At 51.0% G+C, this 25,144-nt stretch overlaps 3 protein-coding genes across 8 annotated transcripts in view; 2 read left to right on the forward strand and 1 right to left on the reverse strand.

The window, feature by feature from the left end:
• SNX1 (sorting nexin 1) overlaps positions 1-2,030 on the forward strand; it is a 35,662-nt gene extending 33,632 nt beyond the window's left edge. For all 3 annotated transcript variants that reach the window (XM_032342821.1, XM_032342820.1, XM_032342819.1), the window contains exons 13-15: positions 134-214; positions 714-785; positions 1,599-2,030. In XM_032342821.1, coding sequence (XP_032198712.1) covers positions 134-214; positions 714-785; positions 1,599-1,649 — 204 coding nt within the window. In that variant the 3' untranslated portion in view covers positions 1,650-2,030. The remainder of the gene's footprint in view (positions 1-133; positions 215-713; positions 786-1,598) is intronic.
• Positions 2,031-14,636: 12,606 nt separating this feature from the next.
• Positions 14,637-18,628, forward strand: SNX22 (sorting nexin 22). 4 transcript variants are annotated; one of them, XM_032342825.1, is made up of 7 exons: positions 14,637-14,944; positions 15,340-15,423; positions 15,822-15,926; positions 16,455-16,549; positions 17,102-17,159; positions 17,387-17,454; positions 17,897-18,628. In XM_032342825.1, the coding sequence occupies exons 1-7, from the start codon at positions 14,876-14,878 to the stop codon at positions 17,964-17,966; spliced, it is 549 nt and encodes a 182-aa protein (XP_032198716.1). In that variant the 5' UTR covers positions 14,637-14,875; the 3' UTR covers positions 17,967-18,628. The 4 variants fall into 4 exon arrangements, with proteins under 4 accessions (XP_032198716.1, XP_032198714.1, XP_032198717.1 ...); XM_032342823.1 differs by having other exon boundaries at positions 17,127-17,159; XM_032342826.1 differs by lacking the exon at positions 17,102-17,159.
• On the reverse strand, positions 18,451-24,159 carry PPIB (peptidylprolyl isomerase B). Its single transcript, XM_032342822.1, has 5 exons — positions 23,877-24,159; positions 23,006-23,119; positions 21,589-21,682; positions 19,349-19,533; positions 18,451-18,800 (listed from the first exon to the last, which is right to left on the reverse strand). Exons 1-5 carry the CDS (start codon positions 24,009-24,011, stop codon positions 18,678-18,680), a joined length of 651 nt encoding a protein of 216 aa, XP_032198713.1. The 5' UTR covers positions 24,012-24,159; the 3' UTR covers positions 18,451-18,677.
• Positions 24,160-25,144: the final 985 nt, after the last annotated feature.

Here is a 25,144-nt window from a genome sequence, read left to right on the forward strand (position 1 = left end):
CTAATCTTACCCAGAGGGATGGAAAGACATAATGACCAATTCAGGTCTCATATGTAGAATTGCTGTCCTGGGGTAAAGACTCAGTAATGGTACCATAATATTAAGTGACCCTTCCTTTCCCCTTTCTTCCCAGTGGGAGTCTCGTGTGACTCAGTATGAAAGGGACTTTGAAAGGATTTCAACTGTGGTCCGAAAAGAAGTGATACGGTTTGAGGTGAGAGAGAACATCCTGCTTCTCACACGTGTGCAGTGCCTGATTTTAGTGGTAGTGTTGGTTTTGTTCACGTCTGTCGTAGGGAGATAGGTGGAAGTGCTGGTGACTTGGTACTTGTGAACAGACGTGGCCTTTGTGTGTGTGTGTGTGTGTGTGTGTGTGTGTGTGTGTATTTACATGTGTGTTCTGAGGCAAAGTAGCTTGGCCTGTGTCGTTAGACCAGAACAGTTAGACGCAAAACAAAGCTTGCAATCGTCCTGTGTCCTTTGGTCCCCTTTCCTTGCTCCTGTCTTCTTCATCCCCCACCCCCCCACCCACCATGAAGAAAACTTTGCAAGGCCTCAGCAGAAGCTGTGTGACTGGAAATTATAGCTGTTCAGCTGCTGGCTCTAGTTTCCGGGGCTGTGTTTGGCCTTGGTCAGCATTACACACCACCATCCAATCAAGAGGGGTAGGAGTAACTGTCTAGATGATCACTCGAGAATCCTGTCTCCTGTAGAAAGAGAAATCCAAGGACTTCAAAAACCATGTGATCAAGTACCTTGAGACACTCCTGTCCTCACAGCAGCAGGTATGTACGTTATGCATGACTGTCCTCCTCTGCCTGCTCCAGAGGCCAGCTGCCTTCTGTGGGCTTTGGTCACAGGATGGGATGGGCTGGCCCTATTACTCTAACGTGGAACATCTAACAGGGTCTTTTGCTAAGCAGGATTTCCCAAATCTATAAGAAGTTAGTTTTTAAGGACAAACCCCAACTCTCCCTATAACCCCGTGGTACCACCTAACCCTCTTTTTTTTTTTTTTTTTTTTTTTTTAAGATTTATTTATTTGACAGATCACAAGCAGGCAGAGAGGCAGGCAGAGAGAGAGGAGGGGAAGCAGGCTCCCCGCTGAGGAGAGAGCACGATGTGGGGCTCAATCCCAGGACCCTGGGATCATGACCTGGGCCAAAGGCAGAGGTTTAACCCACTGAGCCACCCAGGCGCCCCTCACCTAACACTCTTAAGGCTGAGGCCCCAGTCTGTGTGGTGGACAGTGGTCCCCATTGTAAGGAGCTAACTGAGCTGGGCAAAGCCGTGGCCCCCACAGGGGTACTTCCTCCAGGGCAGAACCACGACTGTCTTTAGTGATTTCCCTTGCACTTGATGCTTTCTCTCAGTCCAGAGACAAGTAAGGGCAGTGTGGCTTGCTGGCCAGTCTGGCCCAGGGTCCACTTAGCCTAGCCATCTCCCCCGCTTGGCCTGAGCTCCAGCCTCCCTTTAGGTGGCTCAGGCGTCTGGGGGAGTGCCGAGGCACTGTGCTTGCTCCCCTCCCAGGCTCAGCCTCTGGCTCTGCCACCACCACTAGGTGGGGGCACTTGCTTACTGTCCCCACTTCTTTGCAGCTGGCAAAGTACTGGGAAGCCTTCCTTCCTGAGGCAAAGGCCATCTCCTAATGGACCAAGGACATCAGAACCCACCTGCCTGACGCTGCCTTTTTATACACTGTCCTCCACCTCTGCTGGACTCCAGTGATGCATCCTGCCTAGCCTGGACTTGACCCTTTCCTCCCTGTCCCCACGACCAACCTGTCCCCATTCTAACCGTTACTTCATTTAGCTTCCATATATATTTTCTTACCTGAGAGAATAGTTTGTTGCTTTAAGCAGAAGACCCACACTAGGTGGTGGAGTTAGGGGATGGGGTGGAGTATTGATATAAATATATAAATACAAATGTATATTTTTCAGGATGTGGTTAGGAACTGGGAATAACGTTTTCTGTTACTCCTGATGGTGCCATGAAAAGATTATGTAATAAAATATTTTAAAATCAGATTACATGACTCAGAATGGTGGTGCTTTTTGCTTTAGGCGGGGGAGCAGTTGGGAAGCAGGTCCGGAATGCTCTGAACCAAGAAGTTACCCAGGTATAGAGTAAGTTTCTCTCCATAGGAGTTTACAAGCTTTTGCTGATGCTTCCCTATGGAGCTAGGATTTCTTTTTTTTTTTTTTTTTTTTTTTTTTTTCTACCTACCTCAGGTACCTGCTCTGAGGGTCTCTTAATCTGTTTAATTCTTATTCCTACTTCTTTAGGGAAGGAGTTGTAAAGACCTTTCTTACAGTAAGAGAGGCAAAATGGGTTCTCCTACAGAGGAGGCCGATTGTCTTTTATTCCTGCTGTTTCCCTAAGCTGCCCAGGTCTTTCTGAATCTTGCACTTTGATAGCAGTCTTGTGTTCTAAACTTCTTTTTGCCACATCTTTAGTAGACAGATTCATGTGAAAAGTGTAAAGGGGTGATAAGGACTTAACACTTTATCTCCACTGATGACAGAGCCAGGCATTCTGCCTCTATAGATAAGATGATCCAAGAGTTCCTAAATTTTTTGAGATTCCAAGAAGCTTTACTGTCTGTTCCAGGAGGGAGCATGCCAACAAGAGGCCAGGTGTTGTCCACACAGGCCAAGGGCGTTCTAAGGGGTCTCTGTCCTGGCCTGGCCAGGGGGCTCGAGTCTCCACTGCACTGTTGCTGGGCTTCCCCTCAGCTGTGTCCACAGCTGCTAAAACTGGCTGCTCTGAGTAGACCCTGGAGCTGCTCTGCGGGGCAGGGTTGGCGGACTGCCTGCTGTGTAACCTCGCCACTCCCGGGCCCCAGCCCCAGCCCCAGAGATGCCTCTCTCTGAGGGCGCTCCACACCTGCTCTGTTAGTTCTCTTTGGTGGGTGTTCAAGGTTTGGGGAGGGCCAGCCTGAGGCAAGAGAATGCAGTCAATACCACTGCTTTCCAGTACAGCAGGCTGGAGAGTTGGGGATACAGGGGTGAGGGGTGGGATGCAGTGCTGGCAAGTATCTCTTTCAACTGGTTGATTTTTTTGGAAAAAGTCACTCAATCTCTTCCTACCCTCCAGTATATTTATTACTATCCTTGATTTTATCCTGCCAGTTTGTCTTGTGTGTTCGTTTTTGCCTAGTTGTAATAATATACACAAAATATTTTGTATCCCACTTTTATCACTCGGCACTGTATATTTTATAAGCATTTCTTCTATATGGTTATATATCTTCAGAAACTTTAAGTAATTTTGAGGCTTCCACAGAGCGACTGTACCATAATTCTGACTCATCCCTTGTTGTTGGATTCTTAGTTGTTTGGTAAACTTTAAATTTTAATAGAATTTCAGCCTTATAGAATAGTTACAGGCTATCACAAAGAACTCCCATATATACTTTACCCAAATTTACTGAGTCTTTACATTTTACCTTATTTGCTTTATGACTTAGATTATCTATATTTATATATTGTATTTTCTGAAGCATTTGAAAGTAAGTTGCAGACATTGTGCCCCTTTACCCCAAAATCTTTAGTATGTATTTCCTTAAGAACGAGGATGCTCTCTCAGAACTTAAAGCCATAAGTACAGTTACCCAAATCGGGAAGTTGAACGCTGAAATAATACTGTGATATAAGCCATGGTCCATATTTAAATTTCATCACTTATCCTGGTAATGTCCTTTATAGCGATGCCCTTTTTCCTGGTGCAGGATTGTGTATTACATTTACTTGTAACCCATAATTACACGTGTGTCTCTCTCAATCCAGAAGAACTTCACAGGCTTTGAGTCATTGCTTTTCCTTACCTTGGCATTTGTGAAGAAGACAGGCCAGGTATTTGTAGTATATTCCTCAGTTTGGATTGGCCTCATGGTTCCATATGACTAGATTAGGGTTTTGCAGTCAGGCAGAAACATCACAGAAGTGGTGCATCCTCAGTGAATTTTAAGTTGGCATATGATGTCCCATTGAGCTGAAGTAACTCTGATCCCTTGGTTACTATTTTCCCTTTTGTAATTAACAAGGAATTTGTGAGGAGATACTTTGAGATCCTGTAAATATTTTGTTCCTTGTCCGTTGTGCTTTTCTTTTTTTCTTTTTAATTTTTAAAAAAGATTTTATTTATTTATTTGACAGAGAGAGAGATCACAAGTAGGCAGAGAAGGGGCTGAAGCAGGCTCCCTGCTGAGCACAGAGCCTGATGCGGGGCTCCATCCAGGGACCCTGAGATCATGACCTGAGCCCAAGGCAGAGGCTTTAACCCACTGAGCGACCCAAGCACCCCCGTTGTGCTTTTCTAAATCCATAATCTGCATTTCCTGATTGGCACTCTACTAAAGAAAAGCATCCTTTCTCCTGACTTAATCATCTGTGTGTTTATCAGGATGGATGAATGGATTCCTATTTTTCTCAGAGTTGCAAGCCATTGCTTTTATTTACTTTGATTCTCAAATCATTCCTGATTTCTGGGAGGGTCCTGTGCCTTTTTAACCTGTCTCCTTCATTTCTGAACACTTTTGTTACTTTCTGGAGTCATAAAATGTTTCTGCTTTTCTTGTATCTTCCTTGCCCGAGCCCTGGAATCAGCCATTTCTCCATGGAGTCTTGGATTTCTTTTGATGGAGGCTTATATTTAGAAACCAAGGTCTAGGTGCTAAGAGTGCTCATTGCTCCTGCAGTGTCATTGCTTCTAGGCCCTTGGTGGCCAGAGCAAGAAAATAAGGAAGGATAAAGATGTATAGCAATAGTGAGAGAGAGAGAGAGATGGCATAAAGAATTAGATACTAGAAATCATGAACTCTCAGGGATACTTCCAGTCTAGCCCCATTGGATTTATCCTAGTCTCCCTTTTCTGTGTTTGTTAAGTCTCTTCTAAAGAAACTTAATTTTAAAACTTTCTCCTTGCTTTGTTATCCAGTGATCCAATGATCATCTTGATGAAGGTTATTTTTATCATTTCCTTGGGATAGATTCTCTGACTTCAGAACTTCCTCATCAGCTTCTGGCATCCAAGGCTGACAGGGCCCCTGCATTTCTGTATAGAGCTTGCAGACATGGGAATTGCAAAGGCAGGTTAGGCGTACTGAGCCCATAGGCCAGCACAACTGTACAAAAGGAGTCATTCTATCTGGGGAGTCAGGAAGAAGAAATTTGTAGAGAAGAGGATGCTTGAACTATGTCTTAAAGGTGGAGAGGTGTTCGCCCCTTCTGCTGGGACCGTTCTGCCTCCCTGTCTCCTGACAGTGGGAAGTAGGCACATCTAGGGAAATGGAAGTGGCTCAGCATGGCCAGAGTCAAGTCCATGGGCAGCCTGCAGAGAGTGATGAGCAGGAAGCAGACTGTACTACTTGGTACGACTTGCAAGTATGACTTGCCAGTACGACTTGGGAGGTGCGTGGAATGTTCCCCAGAAGTGTGGGGAGCCACAGAGGGGACTTAAGCAGGAAATAACAGACAACATGGTCACATTAGAAGGTGTGAGACTGGAAGCAAGGGGAGCAGCCAGGCTCATCGCAACCAAGCAGATTGCTGAGGAGGGCAGAAGGAATGGTCTTGGAGCTCTGGGGAGAGGCTCAGGAGGTGGATATGGACCCAGCATCTGGTCACTGATGATGAGAGGCTTGAGGGAGGGCAGCGATAGCCAGACCTGCTGGTTTCTGGCTGAGATTTGGGGGTACGGTAAAGCCCTTCATGACACAGGTAACACAGGCGGCCAAGTAGGCTTGGAACAGATGGGAGCAGAACAGGGAGGACAGTAGGTGCTGACCATGTCCTATAGTGTAAGAGGCTCCTCCGAATGGGAAGGGAGGCCCATGCTGAGAGGTGGGGGAGAGAGGGCGTGAAAGGAGCCTTAATTTAAAGGTGGGTCATTGGGGCGCCTGGGTGGCTCAGTGGGTTGGGCCGCTGCCTTCGGCTCAGGTCATGATCTCAGGGTCCTGGGATCGAGTCCCACATCGGGCTCTCTGCTCAGCGGGGAGCCTGCTTCCTCCTCTCTCTCTGCCTGCCTCTCTGCCTACTTGTGATCTCTCTCTGTCAAATAAATAAATAAAATCTTTAAAAAAAAAAAAAAAAAAAGGTGGGTCACACGTAGCGTGTTAATAAATTCAGAAGAGAGAAAGGGAATCCCCATCAAAGCCATGTCTGGGAGAAAATGCGCAGAGTAAGGAGCCTCACTGCCGTTCAAGGAGACGAGGAAGGGTGGGGAAGAAAGATACAGTAGGCCAGAGAGTAAATATCTCTGAATATTTACCTGCCTGATTATTATCTGCCTGATAATTACGGCATTCTCAAATAGGGATATTTTGTTTTCCTACTTTGAGTCAAGTGGTTTAGAGAAGTGTGGAGGTAAGTCTACATTTCCCCCATTTCTCCTTATGTTATTCCCCCTAAGAATCTCTGGGCTCCAGAGTCTCGAGGATGAGGACTTTGAGCTAGAGGGACCCCAACATTCAATATAAATAGTGACAGAATAAGTGAGAAGTAGGAATGATAGTGTCACACATAGGTATTTGTAACTTTGACCTCTTTCCAGAAGACTTGCATTCCGGAGCACCTGGCTGGCTCAGCTGGTGGAGCTTGCGATCCTTAGGGTTGTGAGTTCAAGCCCCATGTTGGACATGGAGTCTACTTAAAATTTAAAAAAGATTAAATAGACGTGCATCCTGAGTGCATCTGTAGCTGGGAACCCTAAAGAAAATAAAGAATGCCTTTGCAGCTCAAAGTTGAAAAACAGGGAGATGATGATAAAATCTGCTAAGGGTGGGACTGGGAACTGGTTGAGGAGAGAGCACGGTGATGGAATGAGTGTCCATTGCTGAACATGCTGGGAGCCCACGTGGGAGTGGAAATCATGGCTTGTGAGGGGCATCAGGCCCAAGGTGGTGGGATTTCCCCACAGCAGCCTAGGGAAACAGGAGGGAAGAGGAAAATGAAGATCCCTCCCACAGCAAAGAAGAGAAGACCTTTGCTGCATCTGGCATGCCCTTAAACCGAACGCTTTATCTTTGGAGACACTGGCTTAGATTTTCTGCTCCACGCTTGCAGAGAGTTGGGCCTGAGCTGAGCCTTAGAAACGGGTAAGAGCCACTCACCCCTGTCTTCTGGCTGGGGGTTGGGGTAGTGTGTATGTCATCTGCCAGTGTCTTACGACGCCGGATATGTGGTTGATGATGGCTTTCTCTGCCAAATAGTCAGCTCTCTGAAGTGGTAAGTCTTTATAATTCCATGGTCCCCAGCAAAGATTTGGGCTCAAAATAGGTGCCAAATAGCTAAATGTTGAATCATCTCCAACTGCGGATTCTCCCACCTGGCATTCACAGCCTTCCCTGAGAGGCCACCGCTCACCTTTCCTGTTTATCTCCTAGTGCTTCCCAACAATACCAACACCTCACAGAAACTGCCTCCAAACAAGCTCTTTCCTTTGGCACTTCCATGCAGCCCCAGCAGCCTTTTATTAATGGTGGGCTTTGTACCTGATGCCCTCTGTCTCCGCTCCCACCCCTCTCTTCAGTCTCAGAATTACACTTGTCTGAATGGGAGTTTGATTAGAGATGGAGGGCACGGGCGAATGTGTCAGAGCATTCATGGGGGATTCCCGTAGACACATCTAGAAACCAAGTCCGTGAAGATGACTGTGGGAAGGTGCCCATCTTAGCATTATTTACGGTTGTAAAAACCGAAATCAATCTAAATGTACAGCAGGAAGGGATTAACTGAATTATTGTACATCTGGATATTATATAGTCATTGGAGATGATACATAACTATATCCATTGACAAGAAAAACATTTTTAAGTGAAAAAAGTAGGTTATAGAATTACATGTATGGTATCATCTACCTTTATACAAAATGATATGTATTTGAGAAGGATGTTGATTGAGCGGTTATCTACAGTTGCCTAGCGGGATGGAATTTTGCATTATTTAAAATTTTTATACCATTTTGTGTTGCTTGGAATTTCTATGTATTACTTTTTTTTTTTTAAGATTTTTTTATTTATTTGACAGAGAACACAAGTAGACAGAGGCAGGCAGTTAGAGAGGAAGGGAAGCAGGGCCCCTGCTGAGCAGAGAGCCCGATGTGGGACTCGATCCCAGGACCCTGAGATCATGACCTGAGCCAAAGGCAGCGGCTTAACCCACTGAGCCACCCAGGCGCCCCATGTATTACTTTTATAATCATAAAAATTAAAGTGTTTTCATTATGGGAAAACAACTCCGTGCATCCTTCGAGGCCTACTTTATATGTACATTCTCCAGGAAGCTTTCCTTGACGCACTCACTGCTCTACCCCCAGACTGGAAGGGCAGCTCTACCTCCTTTGTAGCCCATTGTCATCCTCTTAAACCTCTGCTCTTTCTCACTCTTGTGTGCAGTGGATCATCTGAGATCTAATCAATCTGAGATGTTCTCATTAGCCTCTGGGGCTCGGAACTCCTTAAGATCATGGACTGTGTTGTTCCTACCCATCTCCATGTTCACCCACAAAGGCAGCCTAAGGGGGCAATGGCTGCCATTCAGCTCCTGGCAATTATTGTTTTATGAGCCTGTAGGCCCAGATCTTGGGGTTTTTGAAGAGACCCAGAAATTAACCTGATATGTTTTTGGCAGGAATGGTGCTTAAGGAGGGGGTGCCTGCAGGCTTGGGGATAATCACCACCTGCCCCCATGCTTGCCCTAGACAGGATTCCTCCCCTTTGTCCTTGTCTGTTATGGGAATGCCCCTCTGGCTGGGATGACCAGACCTCGGGAGCAGAAAACACCCCTCACCCTCAAGGCTGCCTGGAGGGAGCCAGCTGCTCAGCCTCCAACAGATGCACTTTGGGTCCAGAAAAACCACAGAAAACCACTGTCCCATCTGAGTTAGGGCACCTTTCCCTCCAGGGATGTAACCATTGTTTCCTAATGACTGCCCCCTCCTAGCTTCAGAGCTCTCAGCTTCTTCCTCTTCCATTTTGAGTGGCAGCGGTGGTGACCACAGGGACCCAACCAGCAAGTCTCCTGGCAGCCTCACCAGAAATAATGATAAGGCACCTGGGAGGCAGGAACCCGCTTGGGGGCAGGGTAATCTCTTCCCACCGTTGAGCCTGATGATAGGAGATGTCACATGTTAAAGGCCTACTCTGTGCCTTTGGGCTTTGAAACATCTTTTTTTTTTTTTCCATCATATTTTGTTTCCAGTGTTCCAGCATTCATTGTTTATGCACCACACCCAGTGCTCCATGTAATACGTGCACTCTGTAATACCCACCACTTGAAACATCTCTAATCTAGCATCAGGAACTTCCAGATGGGCATCACTCTCTGCATTAAAAGATTGAGGCTTTGAGACCTGAAGCAGCTTGCTCAGGCTCATCACCACCTCCACGTCCCCCTCCTTCTCTGTCCCGCCCCCCCCCCCCCCCACACGCTCAGAAGGAAGACCTGAACCCAATCTGCTTGACTCAGCTTGTCTGCCACACCATATTGCACATGTTCGAGGCAGGGATGGACAGGAGGAACCTAGATAATAATGAACTAAGTTGTTCTTTTAAAGACCAAAGGAAGCCACACAATAGACCTGTTAAGGACATGTTGCCCACCTGACTTCTGTAGGCATATGAACTTCTCTGACCTCTGTGAGGTAGTCTCTCCCCAGACGTGCACAGCGTGTGGCCCAGTTGGGGAGCAGGAGCAGAAACTGGAACACAGGGCAGCAACTTGGGTGAGTACCCCGGGGACCATTAGTGGCAGAGACAAAAAACTCCACTTCCTGAGAAACCACAGACAGCACCCAGAGCTAGAGTGGGAGGTGAGAGCATCTGAGTCCCAGACCTCAGGGCCTAGGGCTGCGGTCCCTCCCAGCCTTTGGTCTGGCTTTCCTCTTGGCCTCAGTGCTTGGACCCATAACTCTTCACAAGAAACCCCTGTGACCTAAGGATTCCTGAGCCCATCTTCATTCTGGAACCTGAGCACTGGGCACACCAGAGGGGCTGACTGGTTGGTCCCCTGACATAATCATTCTAAGTAAGGGGTGTTGGGAGTTGTTGTAGCACCAGAACAATCTCCCTGGGAAGCTGTGCAGCCTTCGAGGCCTCTGCCAGTGCCCCCTCGACCTGGGTGGTGTCTGATGCACCTGAGCTGTCCTTGTCATCTGGACAGGGGGAAGGGATGCCTAGTAGTGACACTGTTGGCTGGAACCCTAGGGCTAGAGCCTTTGTGTCCTCCGAGAAGCAGCTACCCTCAAACTTTGCTTTTGGGGCTGTGGCAGGACATGCTCGCTGGTGAAAGGCGCTCTCCTTACACAACCAACTCCAGGGCTGGCTTCCCCTTCCTCACACCTCCATTTCCTCACCTGTAAAATGAAGAGTTTAGACTCCTCTATAATTCAAGATGTTTTAGCAGCACTAATATTTTTTTAGACATCTACACCAAAATCCAGTATGCAAAACATAAAGGTATGGTGTTTTGTTTTATTAAAGATGTACCCATTAGGGGGTGCCTGGGTGGCTCAGTCGGTTAAGCATCTGACAGGCTCAGACCATGATCCCAGAGTCCTGGGATCCAACACCCTCCACCACCCCCACTCCCACCCCCCCACCCCCGTCCGAGCTCTATTGGGCCTCTGCTTGGGTGGGAGTCTTCTTCTCCCTCTCCCTCTGACTCCACTCATGTTCTCTCTCTTTCTCTCTCTCAAATAAATAAAATCTTAAAATAATTCTTTAAGAAAAAAAAATGTACCTGTTAGAAAGGCAATTAGTAAGAACTGGGAGGCCATAAGGATGAACGGGATCGTTGCTGATTTTTACATCAAGCTCTGCTCCCAATTTATTCTACCGTTTTTTGGTTGTACAATATCAACAAAAATCGGGATTTTTTTAAAAAAAGATTTTATTATTTATCTGACAGAGAGAGAAAGAGAGAGAGCACAAGCAGGGGGGCCAGCAGAGAGAGATGGAGAAGCCGACTCCCCACTGAGCAGGGAGCCCTGATATACAGAGCTGCATGCCAGGACGCTGGGATCTTGATCTGAGTTGAAGGCAGATGCTTAACTGACTGAGCCACCCAGGCGCCCCAAAATCAGGAAAATTCTGATCACTGAGTAGTTAAAAACTCATTTTTTAACTTAACCTTGCAATCTCGGGATACTGAAAGAGGAAGAGTAAAGCTTATTTGTGTTGTTTCAAAGTTGAATCAGCAATGTATTAGGATGAACCCTATGTAATTGCCCGTATCCTAATGTTGTAACCTACAAAAACAGCAAATTCCTATAATTCAGTAAATAATAAGAGCTAACATTAATTTACTATGTGCCAGGCCCCAGCTAAATGTTCTGGAAGCATGATGTCTTTCAGCCCACACCCAATGCTCCGCCGTGCAGATAAGGACCTTGAGGCAGGGAGCTGTCTGAGCTTGTCCAGGTGACCAGAGCACCCCGGGTGAAGCGATCTGGCGGGCACGGGTTGCGGGGGCTGGGCCCCCTCGAGCTAGTCCGCCTCCTCCGGCCGCCTGGAGGGAAGAATCCAGCCTCTGTGCCCTGCGGCGCCCACCAGCCCAGGAGCTGTTTGTTTTCTTAAAGGGCTTAGCCAGCTCCCGAGCAGCGGCAGAAGCCGGATCCGTGAAAGGGGCTTTGTGTGCCGGCTGCGGAGGGCCGCGGAGAGCCAGGGCCCAGCCGGGGCGGCAGCTGCGGTCCAGCCCACCTGCACGGTCCCCAGAAGGGGCCGGGGAGGGGACGCTTGTACCCAGGGCCCTCGCTGCCTCCTGCTTGGCGGTGACCCTCCTCCCCAGGGGCCCGGTGTGGGAGGCAAGAGACTGGTGCCTACAACGTAGCCCCCAACCCAGGAGCGGCCGCAGCGCTCCGGGCAGTTGTGGGAACCGCCCACGATCTCAGAAAACTGAACTCAGAGCCTTCTTTGCGATTCAACAGGCCTTGTAGGTGATGCTGCTGCTGCTGCCTTTGGAGGCCTGAGAACCATTGTTCTGTGATCTGATCTGGAAATACTGGGGCCAAGAAACTAGAGCTTTTCAGCCCCTTTCTCCCAGAAACTTGGAAATGAAATTCATGTGTTAGAGAGTTAGTGCAGTTAAACTCATTCTAAAAACAGCAGTCACTTTGAAGGTCCACACACCCCTCATAGAGTGTGAGGAACTTAGCTCCGTGCTCATCTACCGAGCTGGCCTGAGCTTAAAGTCTACAGAAAATAAGCTTTTCCCTTGATTGTAATATGGGCTTTGGAGTCCACAGTATGTCATGTATGCCTCTTTACAGGAAAATATTCTCCAGAACTGATCTTCCCAGAGACATCCTAAAATATCTCCAGGCCAAAGATCTTGTCTTTATTCATTTGGATCTTCACTCATGTGTGGAACATGGTGGAATTAGGAGCTGCCGGTTTACTACCAGATGTTTTACAAGTCAGTTGCCTCTAACTAATCTCCCTGTAAACTGGTGATGAAACTCCATCAATTTGAGGTTTCTCAGGAACACTTGAATATTAAGCAAATAAATAAGGTGGACAACAATCTGTGGGGAGTGAGAGGTGTCCAGCTCTGAAGGTAACCCCTCACAGGCCTTCCTCTAACTCCTCCCTCCTGCCTCTCTCCCAGGCCTTCCCTCTGCTCCCAGCCTCTTCCCAACATCCTCTTCTCCATTCATTCATGGAGGCTTTCAACCCACGAATGTTTTTTTGAGTATCTCCTACATTCTTGGCACCATGGCAGCAGACTCTGAGGAGACCAGGTCCCTGGCCCAACGGCAATGAAAGCCTGGGGCAAAGTCGGGAGAACCAGGGAGGCACACAATAACCAAACATTATATAATGGAAGACAGGGTGATAGGATAGTGGTGAGGTAAGAGGTCAGGAAGGCAGGTCTCTTTGAGGAGGTTTAAGGCTAAGAATTGCAGTTTTTAGGCTAAGCCCACCAGCTAGGTAAGGAGTCAGGGAAGAGTGTTCCAGGGAGAGAAAACAGCAAGCGCAAAGGCCCTGAGGCAAGAAAGAGCTTGTTGGGTTTGAAGAACTAGAAGGTCACTGTGGCTGGAGCTGGTACATGAAAAGGAAGGAAAGGAAATGAGATGAGAGATGGAGGCAGGGCTGGGTCACTCAGAGCTCTGTAGACTGTGGTAGGGAGGGTGGGTTTTGTTCTTAGTATAACGGGAAGCCTTCTGAAGGCTTGAAGCAATGCCTTGATGGTGGTTTGTTCTAATCAGAGAATGGACCTTATATGAGAAAGGGAGGCAAGGGAAAACAGGGAGATCCATTAGGAAATGTAGCTGTTTTCTGGGTGGTAGGATCAGAGACAGAGGGCGGTCATTAGGACAGGTGACCAAGAAGTTTAGAGGTCTTAGGTTCCTGGGAGAGGATTCCCCGGTAAGTAGACAAGGAGAACAGGGTCTCTGAGTGATGGCGCTCCAAAGTGCAAGGGAAGAAATGAAACCCCACCACTTCTGTTCATAATGGGTCGTTTCCCTTGCGGGAAGTTTCAGCTTCCTGATTCTGGGGCTCTTGTGCGATGGAATTTGGGGGAAGAACATGTGGTACATAGTATTGGTGAGACCTGCTTGCGTTCTTTGGGGTCATCCTCTCAGCCTCTCTCTGAGAGCAGAGCTGAGGGTGGGGGGTGGGGGGCGACTTTCTGCTCCAGCTCAGAAGCCCCTCTGCACTAGCAGGGGAGGAAGTGAGTCAGTGGTCCCCCAATCACCAGCCTCTACCCCTAAGACAGGTGCTCTTGCTTCCTCCTTCCCACCACAAGTCCTCCAGCCTGCCCAGACCTTTGTTGGGAGAAGTCAGAGGAGTCCTGAATGGGACTCTGCTGAATGGGACAGCTCCCTTAGGGCTGAAATGTAGGGTGCTCAGTGGGGGAGTAGAGGCCCTTTTTAGCCCAAGGGTGAGAGATTTCTGGATTAAATCCTGCCCCATACCCAGGAAGGCCTTGTCTGAGGGGGTGAGCAAGAACAGCCTAGTGCTCTCTCCCACAGTCCCTCTTCCCTGTCTGTTGCCCTGTACAAAGACACCACCCACCTCTGCCTCCAGGACAAGCCCACAAGCTGCCGTCTTCTCAACACCTGCTCTGCTGAGGGCTTAACAGGGATCATCTAAGTTTTTATACACTCTCCTGAGGGAGCCCTATAATCCCAATTTTGCAGATGAGAACAGGTCTACACAGTTCAGGAAAGCCAAGCTATCTGTCCCCCAAAGCAGAGCCCAGGGCTCTAAACTGCTTCTTCCCGGCAAACTGGACCTGAAGCAGATTGGGGCTGAAAGATAAATGAATGGATGAAAAAAATAAATGAATGTAAGGGCTCATGGATGCTGGGAGAGGCAGACATCAAAGCCAGATTGTCCAAGCCTTCCTAGGTGAGGTCTTGTTCCCAGGGTCTAGGTGAAAAGTGGCGGGAAGGGGATGGGGGGCAGCCTAGTCCCGGGAATGGGTGTGAGAACGCAAAAAACATCCTTGATTGGCCCCCAAGGTAGGCGCCAAGGTTTGGGCCTTGCATCCCTCCCTGTCCAGCGCCCACAGACCCTAGTCGTTACTAGGCGCTCAATAAAGAGCAGATGAAATTTTGGCTCATCAGAATTCCTGGAAGTCTGCGGCTACTCAGTAAATATTGACAACTGATAATTGTCCGACGAAGGGTCCCCACCTGCGGCCCACTAGGCTCAGGGGGCGGTGCTTGGCCCCCGCCGCCTCCGCGCGGTGCCTAATCGGCCCCTCGCACGACCCGGCAGCGCGAGGGAACGCCCGGGGCGGGGCCAATTTGGGGCGGGGCCTGACCGAGGGGGCGGGCCCGGTGCGGCCCGCCGGGGTCTGCGGCGTGAGCTGGGAGAGGTCTTGCTTGCTGCTTCCCGCTCGGAGGGGCTGGAGCCGGGGTGCGGATGCTGGAAGTTCACATCCCGTCGGTGGGACCCGAGGATCCCAGGCAGAGCCCAGAGAAAGGCCACATGGTGAGCTGGGACACTGGCTGGGAAGGGGCATGGGACCCGCCGCATTTCCCCGCGCCGAGCGTAGTGGGGATCCCGCGCCCGGGCTGGAGCATCCGAACGCGGCGGGTCAGGCGGTCCAGAGACCGCCAGCCGAGGGTCTCGGGCCGCTTGGATTTGGCAGCTCCGTGGACGACGGTCCGGGTTCACCGGGGACTGCACGTAGCAGAGGGGCGGGTGCATCCTCCCCATCTCCCCAAGTGTGAGGGCAGCGTGGGAGGGTCCCCGGAGATTGGCGGGGCTCCCGGGGCCGCTTTGTACCTTTGAGCGCGGGAGGGTGGGCGGGTTGCGGCCGTGGGTCCTGTTGAGCCCTCCCGCTGGGCCTCACGCGCACCTGGCCGCCCGCCCGCGCCCGCCAGGTGTTCCGAGTGGAAGTGCTGTGCCGCGGGCGCAGGCACATCGTGCAGAGGCGCTACAGCGAGTTCCACGCGCTGCACAAGCGGGTGAGGCTGCGCCGCCGACCGACCGACCCCGGCCCGGCTCCTGTCCAGCTCCTGGGAGATGGGCGGACGAACTGCGGCCCCAGCCTCTGTCACCCCCATTACCGCCCCGCTCCCTCCGTCCTGGGCACAGACCTCCCTTCGGGCTTCGGGGTGGACGCAGAGGGGCAGGGCCCAGCTTGTACCGTCAATGCCAGTCGCGTGGTCGGCCATCCCTCGGGCATTTGGGGGAGGATGGGGGGAGACTGGGTCCTGTCCCAACCATCACTCACTACGGTCTGCCCCGGGGTAGAGCCTGAAGTCTGGAAGTGGGGGCAGGGAGGACCGGGGGAGACTCGGGCTCAGTGAGCTTGAGGGCTCAAGCAGAATGCTGTGATGGCACCGCGGTAACCTTCTGGCAGATCAAGAAACTGTACAAAGTGCCCGACTTCCCCTCAAAACGCCTGCCTAACTGGAGGAGCAGAGGATTGGAGCAGCGGCGGCAGGGCTTGGAGGCCTATATCCAGGTGTGCAGGGGGCGCCCTCTGTTAATCCCCAGCCTGCTGGACCAAAGGTGTGGACCGGGGTGGGGGGGGGTGCAGGTACAGGGAGTGAAGGGGACCCACTCTCCAGCATGCTGTGTACGACCCCAAGCCTCAGTTTTCTGAACAGTCATGGGTCCAAACAGCTCTCTCTGTGTTGAGAGAACAGGATGAGGTAACACAGAGGCAGTGGTTTCTGCTCAATGAAAGCTAGTTCTTGCTTTCCTCCAGGGTGAGAGCCTGGGCTACCGTTAATACTGAGGATTTGGGTGGGGACCCTTCTCCCTTTTCCCCACACAGAGATGCCAGATTCCAGGCCATGTTGGCTTCCTGGGCTTACAACCCATGGAGTCACCCAAGGCCCAGTGCTCAAAAGGTACCCAAGCTTGGTTTAATGCTCTGCTCGTTCTTGAAATTCTTGGTCATCTTAGAACCCCCACCCTCTCCATTTTGCACTGGGCTCTGTATGTTACACAGCAGGGTCTGATTACAGGTTCCCTCTGATCCCTCCAGGGTGTCCTGTACCTGAACCAGGATGTGCCCAAGGAGTTACTGGAATTCCTGAATCTTCGGCACTTCCCCACAGACTCTAAGGCCAGCAGCTGGGGGTGAGTGCCTCTGGGGACCATGGCCAGTCAAGAGAGAGGGGCCCCAGTGCTGGGGGCACAGGGTCTCTTTGCAGCAAGCAGGTGAGGAAAGGTTTTACTTATTATTTTTAGATTATTTATTTGAGAGGAGTATGAGAGGGGAGGTCAGAGGGAGGAGCTGACTCCCAGTAGAGATGGGAGCTGGAAGCCCAACTCAAACGCAGGGATTATGACCCCAACCAAAGGCAGTTGCTTAACCAACTGAGCCACCCAGGTGTGCCTTATTATTTATCTTTGAGGAAAGGTTATAGAGGCCAAGTCCTTTTTCTTCTTACAGCTGTCAGGCATGGGCCTGTTTCTTCTTTGAGACGTGACCTCCCTCATTAGCTTTCTTGGCGGTGGGGATAGAGTGGCTATTTTCTGGACAGTCTTGGTTACCCCAGCCACCTCCGGAACTGAGCTTGTTACAAATAGAAGCAGTGGTCCCCTGGGAGGCGAAGTGCTGGGGTTGCGTGTCTCCACCTCTTCCTCACGCGCGCCCCTGCCCCCCCCCACCCCCCTCACCAACCGCAGCTCACAGCGCGTCTCCTCTTTTCAGCGCCCTGGGGGAGTTCCTGCCGCAGGACAGCAGGCAAGTCAAAGCCCCTGCCGCCCCCTAGTGGCCGTGCGCCAGGAGGCGGCCTGAGGCTGTGGGGCCTATCTTCCCAACTGCAGACTCCCACCCCCCACCCCCGCCCCCAACCACCACCCTGGTTTCTGTTGGTGCCTTCTGAGCCCACTTACCACCCACCTTTTCCTTTTGGGGTCCCTAGTCTCTCCCCTGCCTCTCCCTCACTGTTCTGGACTCTTCCCTCCTAGCTCCCAGCTGCACCACCGGCCTGTCATCAGCTTCTACACGGATCCCTACATTTGCAGCCCATCCTCAGGTGAGGGGTGGGGGCTCAGACCTATAATCTGCTAGTAGGGCCTAGATGTCAGGATGGGAATCCAGGTTGAACCTGCCATTTTCAGCTCAGGACTTCAAGGCAGCATCTTGGGCCTACTGCCTGCCTTTGGGGTCATACCTGTCCTGCTGCTCCTGTGGCCTGCTTTGTTTTCCTTCAGAAAGTGGACGTGGGGAGATAAACTTGGCACTCCTGGTCTCCATTCCTCACCATCCTGGCTTTACCAAGCTAATGTGAACAGAATGTAAGCAGGACATGCCAAGGCCTCATTTGGGATGGCCAGCTGTTCTAGGGCCTTGGCAGGGACCTCTGTTCCTGAGGGGGCTGAGCCTATGGGTTCAGGCGCTCACGTAACTACAGACCTGAGGCCAGGCCGGCCCTCCATCTTTTCTCCCTTTGCTTCTATTTTCTTTCTGTCCCACAGAGCCTCTGCCCAACGTGGTGGTGAATGGCGTACTCCAGGGCCTCTACGGCTTCAGCAACAGGCCAGCTGAAGCTCAGCCAGAGGCATCTTGTCATCCTGCTCCTTTGCCAACGATGCCCTGACCAGCCCAGAGGCCTATGGGCCACCTGCCAGGACAGGCACATGCCTCAGTGTATGTGCTCCCTTCTCAGAGGCGGCGGGGTCCCCCCAGCCCAGACCCAGGACTTACCCACCCTAGGTGTCAGGGCAGGGACAACAGGGGATAAGGAGTAAAGGGAGAAGTCCATTTAGAGGTAGGCAATGAAAAGGAAGAGGTGTATTTCTTCCCCTACACCAGAAGGGGGCAAGGGGCAAAAAGTGGCACCTTAGTGGCAAAGGTTAGAAGCAAGGAGCAAAAAGTTTCTGATTGCTATTTGTGAGTAGTTTTTGGGGAAGAAGGGTTCAGACCAGAGCCCCCGAACAGGGGACAGCACCCCCTGCCACAGGATCCCAGACATTCTGGGACAGGGACTTCAGCAGCTGTTGCAGGCCCAAGAATCCAGCCCACACAGTGATTATAAAAAAAACCATCTTTTTTTTTTAATTGGTCAGCATTGGTAGGACTTTGTTACAAAACCAGGCCGGTAGGTAGGCCTGCCGAATGTGCGGGGAGGGGTCCACTCTGTCAGAGGCCAGCACTGGGGCCAGAGCAGCACGGAACCCTGCGGCAGCCGGTCTCCACCCAGGGGAAGGCAACAGGGCTGCACAGATGGTGGCTCAAAGGGAAGAGGTCCCGGGGGCCCTACTCCTTGGCGATGGCGAAGGGCTTCTCCACCTCGATCTTGCCACAGTCTGCAATCGTCACATCCTTCAGGGGCTTGTCCCGACTGTCGGTCTTGGTGCTCTCCACCTTCCGTACTACCTCCTGGGAAGGTAGAGCAGAGCCGAGTCAGGAGGTCCACCCCTCAAAGAAGAAAGGCTTCAGAATCTGGCCGAGAAAATCTGCCCCCATGGGAGAAAGAGCAGGCAAACCATGGGGCCCCAAAAACCCTAATGGAATCCTAGCCGGGGAGACCCTAGCTGTAACATGAGGAGGCAGTAGTTTTGATCCTCTGCAGCAGGACTAGGCAGAGCTAAGGGAGAAGAGGAGGGGGGTGGCTGGGGAGTGGGTACCCAGTGGCCTCTCCGGGATGATAGTGTGTTCGGCTGGGTTCTGCACAACAGAGGGTAGTGCCAGCCTCTCACTGAGCAAGTGAAATAGAGGCCCCTGTCCTTGTGCAGGCCACAAAAATTGAGAACTTGGGGGCAGAGACACATAAGGTAGTTCCTGATTCCCTCCAGATTTGGACATAGGAATACTGGCAATCTATGGGTCCCTACTGGGAAAGGGATAAACTACATGGTGCCCCTGCCCATGAATGTCCATTTCCTGGGGAAGGCCACCCAGGTTTAGCCCCTGCCCCCCAAACTCACCATGCCTTCCAGAACTTTGCCGAATACCACGTGCTTGCCATCTAGCCAGGCTGTCTTCACCGTTGTGATAAAGAACTGGGAGCCATTGGTGTCTTTGCCTGCATTGGCCATGCTCACCCAGCCAGGCCCGTAGTGTTTCAGCTTGAAGTTCTCATCAGGGAAGCGTTCACCATAGATGCTCTTTCCTGGGAAGAAAGAGTATAGCAAGGAGCTGAGCTGGCCCAAATCAAGCATCCTTTGGGGTGAGGATTCCAGGGACTCAACCTGTCTTTGGTCAGGCCAGGCTCCAGTGGATTATAAGGACATAAAAGCTGTTCACTTCCTTCCCTCTGGTCTCAGAGCCAAACCATGCTGACAGACCAAGTGAGGCATGAGGCCAGACTGATTTAGTGAACAGCTTATCCCATTGGTTACTTTGAGAACATAACTGAGTGGCTTTTAAATAAGGCAAAGATCGACAGCTACTCTTGGCTATGGCCGGAGAGGTCTGCCACAGGAACTCTGAAGTACTCTGGTATAGAGAGGTGCTTTGCAGAAGCAAAGAAAAGGACAGCTGTGGCTGATCAGCTTTTCTTTCTCAGAGCACAGAAGATAACGGAGATGAGTGGGGAGGGGCTGCCACTTGGGTTCTGGATGATCAAGTGCCTCTTACCACTAACACAAAATAAAAGCTGGGTGTTGATGTGTATAGTGTGTCTACCCACAAAGGATCTGAGGCCCAGGTACATGACGAAGGGAGCTGGGCAGACCCTGACACCACTTCAGAAATCCTCATACCTGAGTTCCCAGAGCTGCTTCCGGGAGAAATCCTGCCCCCTACTTTCTCCCTGTCTCCTCTTGGGAGATTCACAGTGTGCATTAGTGACTATAGGTCCTGGAAAAACCCAGTAACAAGCTACACTATTTTACCCAACACCTTTCAAACTCACGTACAAAACCTATACCTATTTGTGGCAACTCCTGGGTCAAGTGTTGGCTCAGAGTCTCCTCTCCATGAGAGTCTTCCTTGTAAATCTCCGGCATCTGCAGGGTTTCTGCCAGAAACCCCCCACAGCTCCCTCCATGGCTCTGATCACTTTCCCAACTCCTATGGAATAACTCTTCGTTTTAAACTCAATATATTTCATCATTTTTCCCTCCAGACTTCAGTTATTCTTTTGACAACTTTTCCTTTGCCCACTGCCCATGCAGCTCCCACCTGCATTATCTACTCGTCCTTCCTCTCCACTCCTGCCACCCCCACTCCAGTAGTGACTAATGCTCAGAGTGGGAACGATGTACGCTGGAGGACAGTCACGAGCAGTTTACACACAGAAACACGGCCCCATTATCCTCCCTCAAACTCCTTTGTGCCTAGGTCTTCCTCCCGTTCAAGCTCTCCGTGGATCCTCCCTCCACAGAGGACAAGGCCAGGCTCCCGGGCCTGGCCGCAGCCCAGCATGGGCTCCCCGTGTGGTGCGTGCTCTCCCTCCATCTCGGAACCCCACCTTCAGCCAAGCTCCTGCCACAGAACAGCAGTGGGTTCACCTGAGCCCCACCTCTTTGTCCAAGTTCTCCCCGGCCAGACCCTGACCAGATCCTCCCTCACAAGCAAGAGGCCACTACTGACCAGCTTGGCCGGAGCGACCCCTCTGCTTGCCGGCACCTGGCAGTGGCCAACTTACCAGGCAGCTACCCTGCAGCACCCCAGCTCTTCCCACTCTACACAAGAGGAAGGTGAAGCTCAGAGGACTCACTTGCCTGAGGTCACTAAGCACGAGGACGGCGGACCTCACCCAAATGTGTCTGCCCCCATGCATACAGTGCTTTGTATCGCGTCTGCTCCGTCTCAGGCACTGTTGCCGATGGCCATCACTCACATTCCGTACTGTTCCATAGCTTCCATGTCCTGTTCCCCTGGCTCCTCCCACCTAGACGGTGAACAACCCAGCAAGAGCCTGACCTAGAGCCACTGACCCACGTGTTTCACTTTGCTCCCCACCCCCAGGGGGTACCTCAAGAAAAGTCACCAAGGCTGTGGGCCCTGACCGGCAGGGATGAGAGCCACACGACCCCCCGCTCTTCTCCTCCCCTTTGTCCTGGGGTCCCTGTACAAAGAAGGCCACAGCTGGTCCCCATGCGGGTGCTAGTCCTGCTTCTGCAGCTGGGAGAGGAGGCAGCTCGTCTGCCCAGCACAATCCAGCCCTCCCAGCTTAAAGGCTGTACCAAGAGAGCCTGGTGCCCAGTGGGCCCGAGGTTACCTCCAGTGCCATCTCCCCGGGTAAAGTCTCCACCCTGGATCATGAAGTCCTTGATCACACGATGAAATTTGCTGTTTTTGTAGCCAAATCCTTTCTAAATAAGGGAAGGAGAAGGTGAGAAGTGGCATGCGACATCAGGCAGATACTAGACCCTCCATGAACCCAGCCCACAGCTCCACCTCCCAGAAGAGACACCACTGACCAGATTCGTCATTCGACATGCCAAGTGAGCAGTGACCAACGGGCCAGGCACAGAGCACACAGACCCAGGAGAGGCTAAGACTGCACACTCCTCAGCCTTTATACAATTCTACTTCACATGTCGTCTCCACCTTTCCCCCTCATTTTCCTCTAATCGTAAGAACAGATGTAAGACGGGCCAAAAAACAACAGTTACCTGCTGAGTCACTGCAAGGTTGGAATACAGACATTTTTTTTCTCTGGTAATTTTTTATTCTGATTCCAGTATAGTTAAGATACACCATTATCTTAATTTCAGGTGTACAATACAGTGACTAACAATGCTATATACATCACTCAGTGCTCATCCTGGTAAATGTACTCTTTTTTTTTTTTTTTGCAGCAGTCTTTTTTCTTTTCAAATATTTTTATTTATTTATTTGACAGAGAGAGAGAGCGCGCGATCACAAGTAGGCAGAGAGGCAGGCAGAGAGAGAGGGGGAAGCAGGCTCCCCGCTGAGCAGAGAGCCTGAAGTGGGGCTCAATCCCAGGACGCTGAGATCACGACCTGAGCTAAAGGCAGAGGCTTAACCCACTGAGCCACCCAGGTGCCCCTTGGTAAGTGTATTCTTAATCCCCACCACCTGCTTTAGAGTTAAGAGGAATACAAACTTTCTTAAACAGGGCACTCCTGTTTCTTTAAAAACCTGGGAAGCTCTGGGCCCCTTACCCTTAAGAGAAAGTTCTGGTGCACAGGCCACAGACTAGTTTCCACAGATATGTTTTCCTTGATTACTGCAATGTCTTAAAATTGCTTTTTGTCAGGGAGCCTGGGTGGCTCAGTTGTTAAGCATCTGCCTTCAGCTTGGGTCATGATACCAGGGTCCTGGGATGAAGCCCCACATCAGGCTCCCTGCTCAATGGGGAGCCTGCTTCTCCCTCTCCCACTCCTCCTGCTTGTATTCTCTCTCTCATTGTATCTCTAACAAATAAATAAAGAAAATCTTAAAAAAATTTTTTTTCTCAAAAAAAAAAAAAAATCCGTATTTCTGGATTTAGTTTAAAACCTCCAGAAGATACGATAATACCAGGTTCCGAGAGCCGCAGAGCAGCGGTCAGCTGCTGGTACTCGGTGAGGGTTACCGCTGTAGATAGGCCACTCTCTGCACTTCAGTTTGCTGCCAGCTTTACGTGCCAATTTCACTTGAGTTCAACTACCTCTGTTCCAGCCACTTACCTCTCCCGTGGCTAAGGCCACAAAATTATCCACTGTTTTTGGAACTGTCTTTCCAAAGAGACCAATGACTACCCGGCCTATATCTTCATCTCCAATTCGCAGATCAAAGTACACCTGAGAAAGAAGACCATTTCAAACTCAGCCTTTTCGAAGGGGTCTTGCCAGAGAAGCCAGGGCCCAAGAAGTTACCATGAAGGTCGTACAGAAAAGAGCCCTATTTTGAGAACAGTAGTTCTGAACCGGATTACGGTGGTAACAAAAACCCTATGAGAATCTAATGAAGGCTCCAGACACTTCTCCCAGAAAATGTCTGTTTGCACTCCCTTTAGACTATAGGGTAGCAAACAACCTTTAGTCTACATAAATAATGAGCGCAGATTCTGGAAACGAACATCAAAAAATCTTAAGAGGGGAATTTAACTTAGTTAGCATCATGCAAGTCTGAACGAGACTGCTGTGCTTCGTAACTGCAAGTGGGTAACATCTGGCCTGAGTAAAGAAAAGGATTCCCAGTTTGCCAGGCGTGATCCTTGACTATTTTCCCAGCGCTGAACGGTATTCGCAAGACTGCTCTGAGGCTGACAGTATCAGCCCCGGCTGCACATGCCGGGCGCCCACTCCTGGGTCAAAGCAGGGGCTGGGGTGCCGGGGAGGGCCGGGCAGTCTCCGGTTTGAATGAGGAGAAAAGCCCGGACGCCACGAGGCCACAGCCGGGAACCTAGGCAGAGCCTGAGCCAAAGCCAAGGACGCCCAAGCCTGAGCTCCGGGAGCTTAAATGCCTCGGACACCGGTGACTTGCGGCTCCGAGGCCAGAACGCCGGCGACGGGGGGGTGGGCTTCGCCAGGCAGGTCAGGAGAGGGGAGGACGGACCTTGACGGTGACTTTGGGCCCCTTCTTCTTCTCGTCGGCCGTGGAGGGACCTGGCAACAGCAGGAAGAAGACGGACCCCACGATGAGGGCGGCGGCAAAGAGGACCTTCATGTTCCGCTCAGAGAGGCGCAGCATCCACCGGGCAAAGAGAGCGCGGCCCCGGCAGCCGAGGGCCGGAAGAGGGTGGGGACGCGTTGGCGAGAGCACCGGCGCCACCACTGAGAGCGACTGAGGGGGGAAACCGGGGCTCCTGCCAGTCTCCTGGCAGGAGGTCGTCCCTATTTTCCCCCTCTGGATTGGCGCCGGGTAGTAGGGCCTTGCAGGGGGCGTGGCCCGGCCCGCCGGCAGGGTCGGCCAAGACGCGGGCTCGTGGGTGGCTGCCACGTTTCTGTGGCCCCATTGGCTCCCCACCTCGCCAGGGCCCACCAACAGGAAGAGCATCCCGGAAGGCGGCACCGCCCCGAAGAGCACGCGGATTGGGTCTCTGAGGAGACTACAAACCCCAGCATGCAGAGCAGCCACTCCCGTGACCAGTCTTGCTTTCGCGGAGGGAAGTTGTCTGGAGGGTTAGTTATGTTAGAAGGGCCGGGGACTGGAAGGTACGACGTTCTGATGTTTTCCGAGTTGGACCAGTCAAGCATTAGCCACCACTAGCTTGGGTTTAAGTATGGTAGCTTCCCAAAATTCGGGGCATCCTTCTGCTCACCCAGATTTTTACCTTATACTGCGCCTTCTACTTGTCTTGCTTCAGAACCTTTTCTTTTTGACTTAGTCCCTGTCACTTTTGTACCTGTTTTTCTCTGGTCTTAGTGTGCCAACTGCTGTATGTATGAGTCAGTGCACACTATTTTTGTATATTCTGGTTCTTAACTTCCTTCTTCATCTATTTTCCCAAGTAAACTGTTTTTTGTTTTGTTTTGTTTTGAAGTAGGCTCCACACCCAGCATAGAGCCCAATACAGGCTTGGACTTCCGACCCTGAGATCAAGACCTGAGCTGAGATCAAGAGTAAGACACTCACCTGACTGAGCCACCCAGGCGCTGCCAACTAACCACTTTTTTTGAGCAACGAACTGTGTTGCATGTGTTGCACTTTTGTGTACATCTCCCCCAACACTCCTGCAGGGCTAAGTGTCCAACAAATATTGATTGCAATAGCATCATTAACAGGGAGGTGGAAAATCATATATATATATAAGATTATATATATAATCTTAATTATATAATCATATAATCAATATAAGATTATATATATAATCTTATGTTAAG

This window comes from Mustela erminea, chromosome 5 (genome assembly GCF_009829155.1).
Source record: "Mustela erminea isolate mMusErm1 chromosome 5, mMusErm1.Pri, whole genome shotgun sequence".
Taxonomy (NCBI): domain Eukaryota; kingdom Metazoa; phylum Chordata; class Mammalia; order Carnivora; family Mustelidae; genus Mustela; species Mustela erminea.

Coding starts and splice junctions, on each gene's coding strand:
- PPIB (XM_032342822.1), bottom strand. CDS start 24,011: ATGCTGCGCCTCTCTGAGCGGAACATGAAGGTCCTCTTTGCCGCCGCC. Junction 23,120..23,876: donor GGCCCAAAGTCACCGTCAAG/GTCCGTCCTCCC, acceptor CTTCTTTCTCAG/GTGTACTTTGATCTGCGAAT. Junction 18,801..19,348: donor GCAAAGTTCTGGAAGGCATG/GTGAGTTTGGGG, acceptor CTACCTTCCCAG/GAGGTAGTACGGAAGGTGGA.
- SNX22 (XM_032342823.1), top strand. CDS start 14,876: ATGCTGGAAGTTCACATCCCGTCGGTGGGACCCGAGGATCCCAGGCAG. Junction 15,424..15,821: donor TCCACGCGCTGCACAAGCGG/GTGAGGCTGCGC, acceptor ACCTTCTGGCAG/ATCAAGAAACTGTACAAAGT. Junction 17,455..17,896: donor CATTTGCAGCCCATCCTCAG/GTGAGGGGTGGG, acceptor TCTGTCCCACAG/AGCCTCTGCCCAACGTGGTG.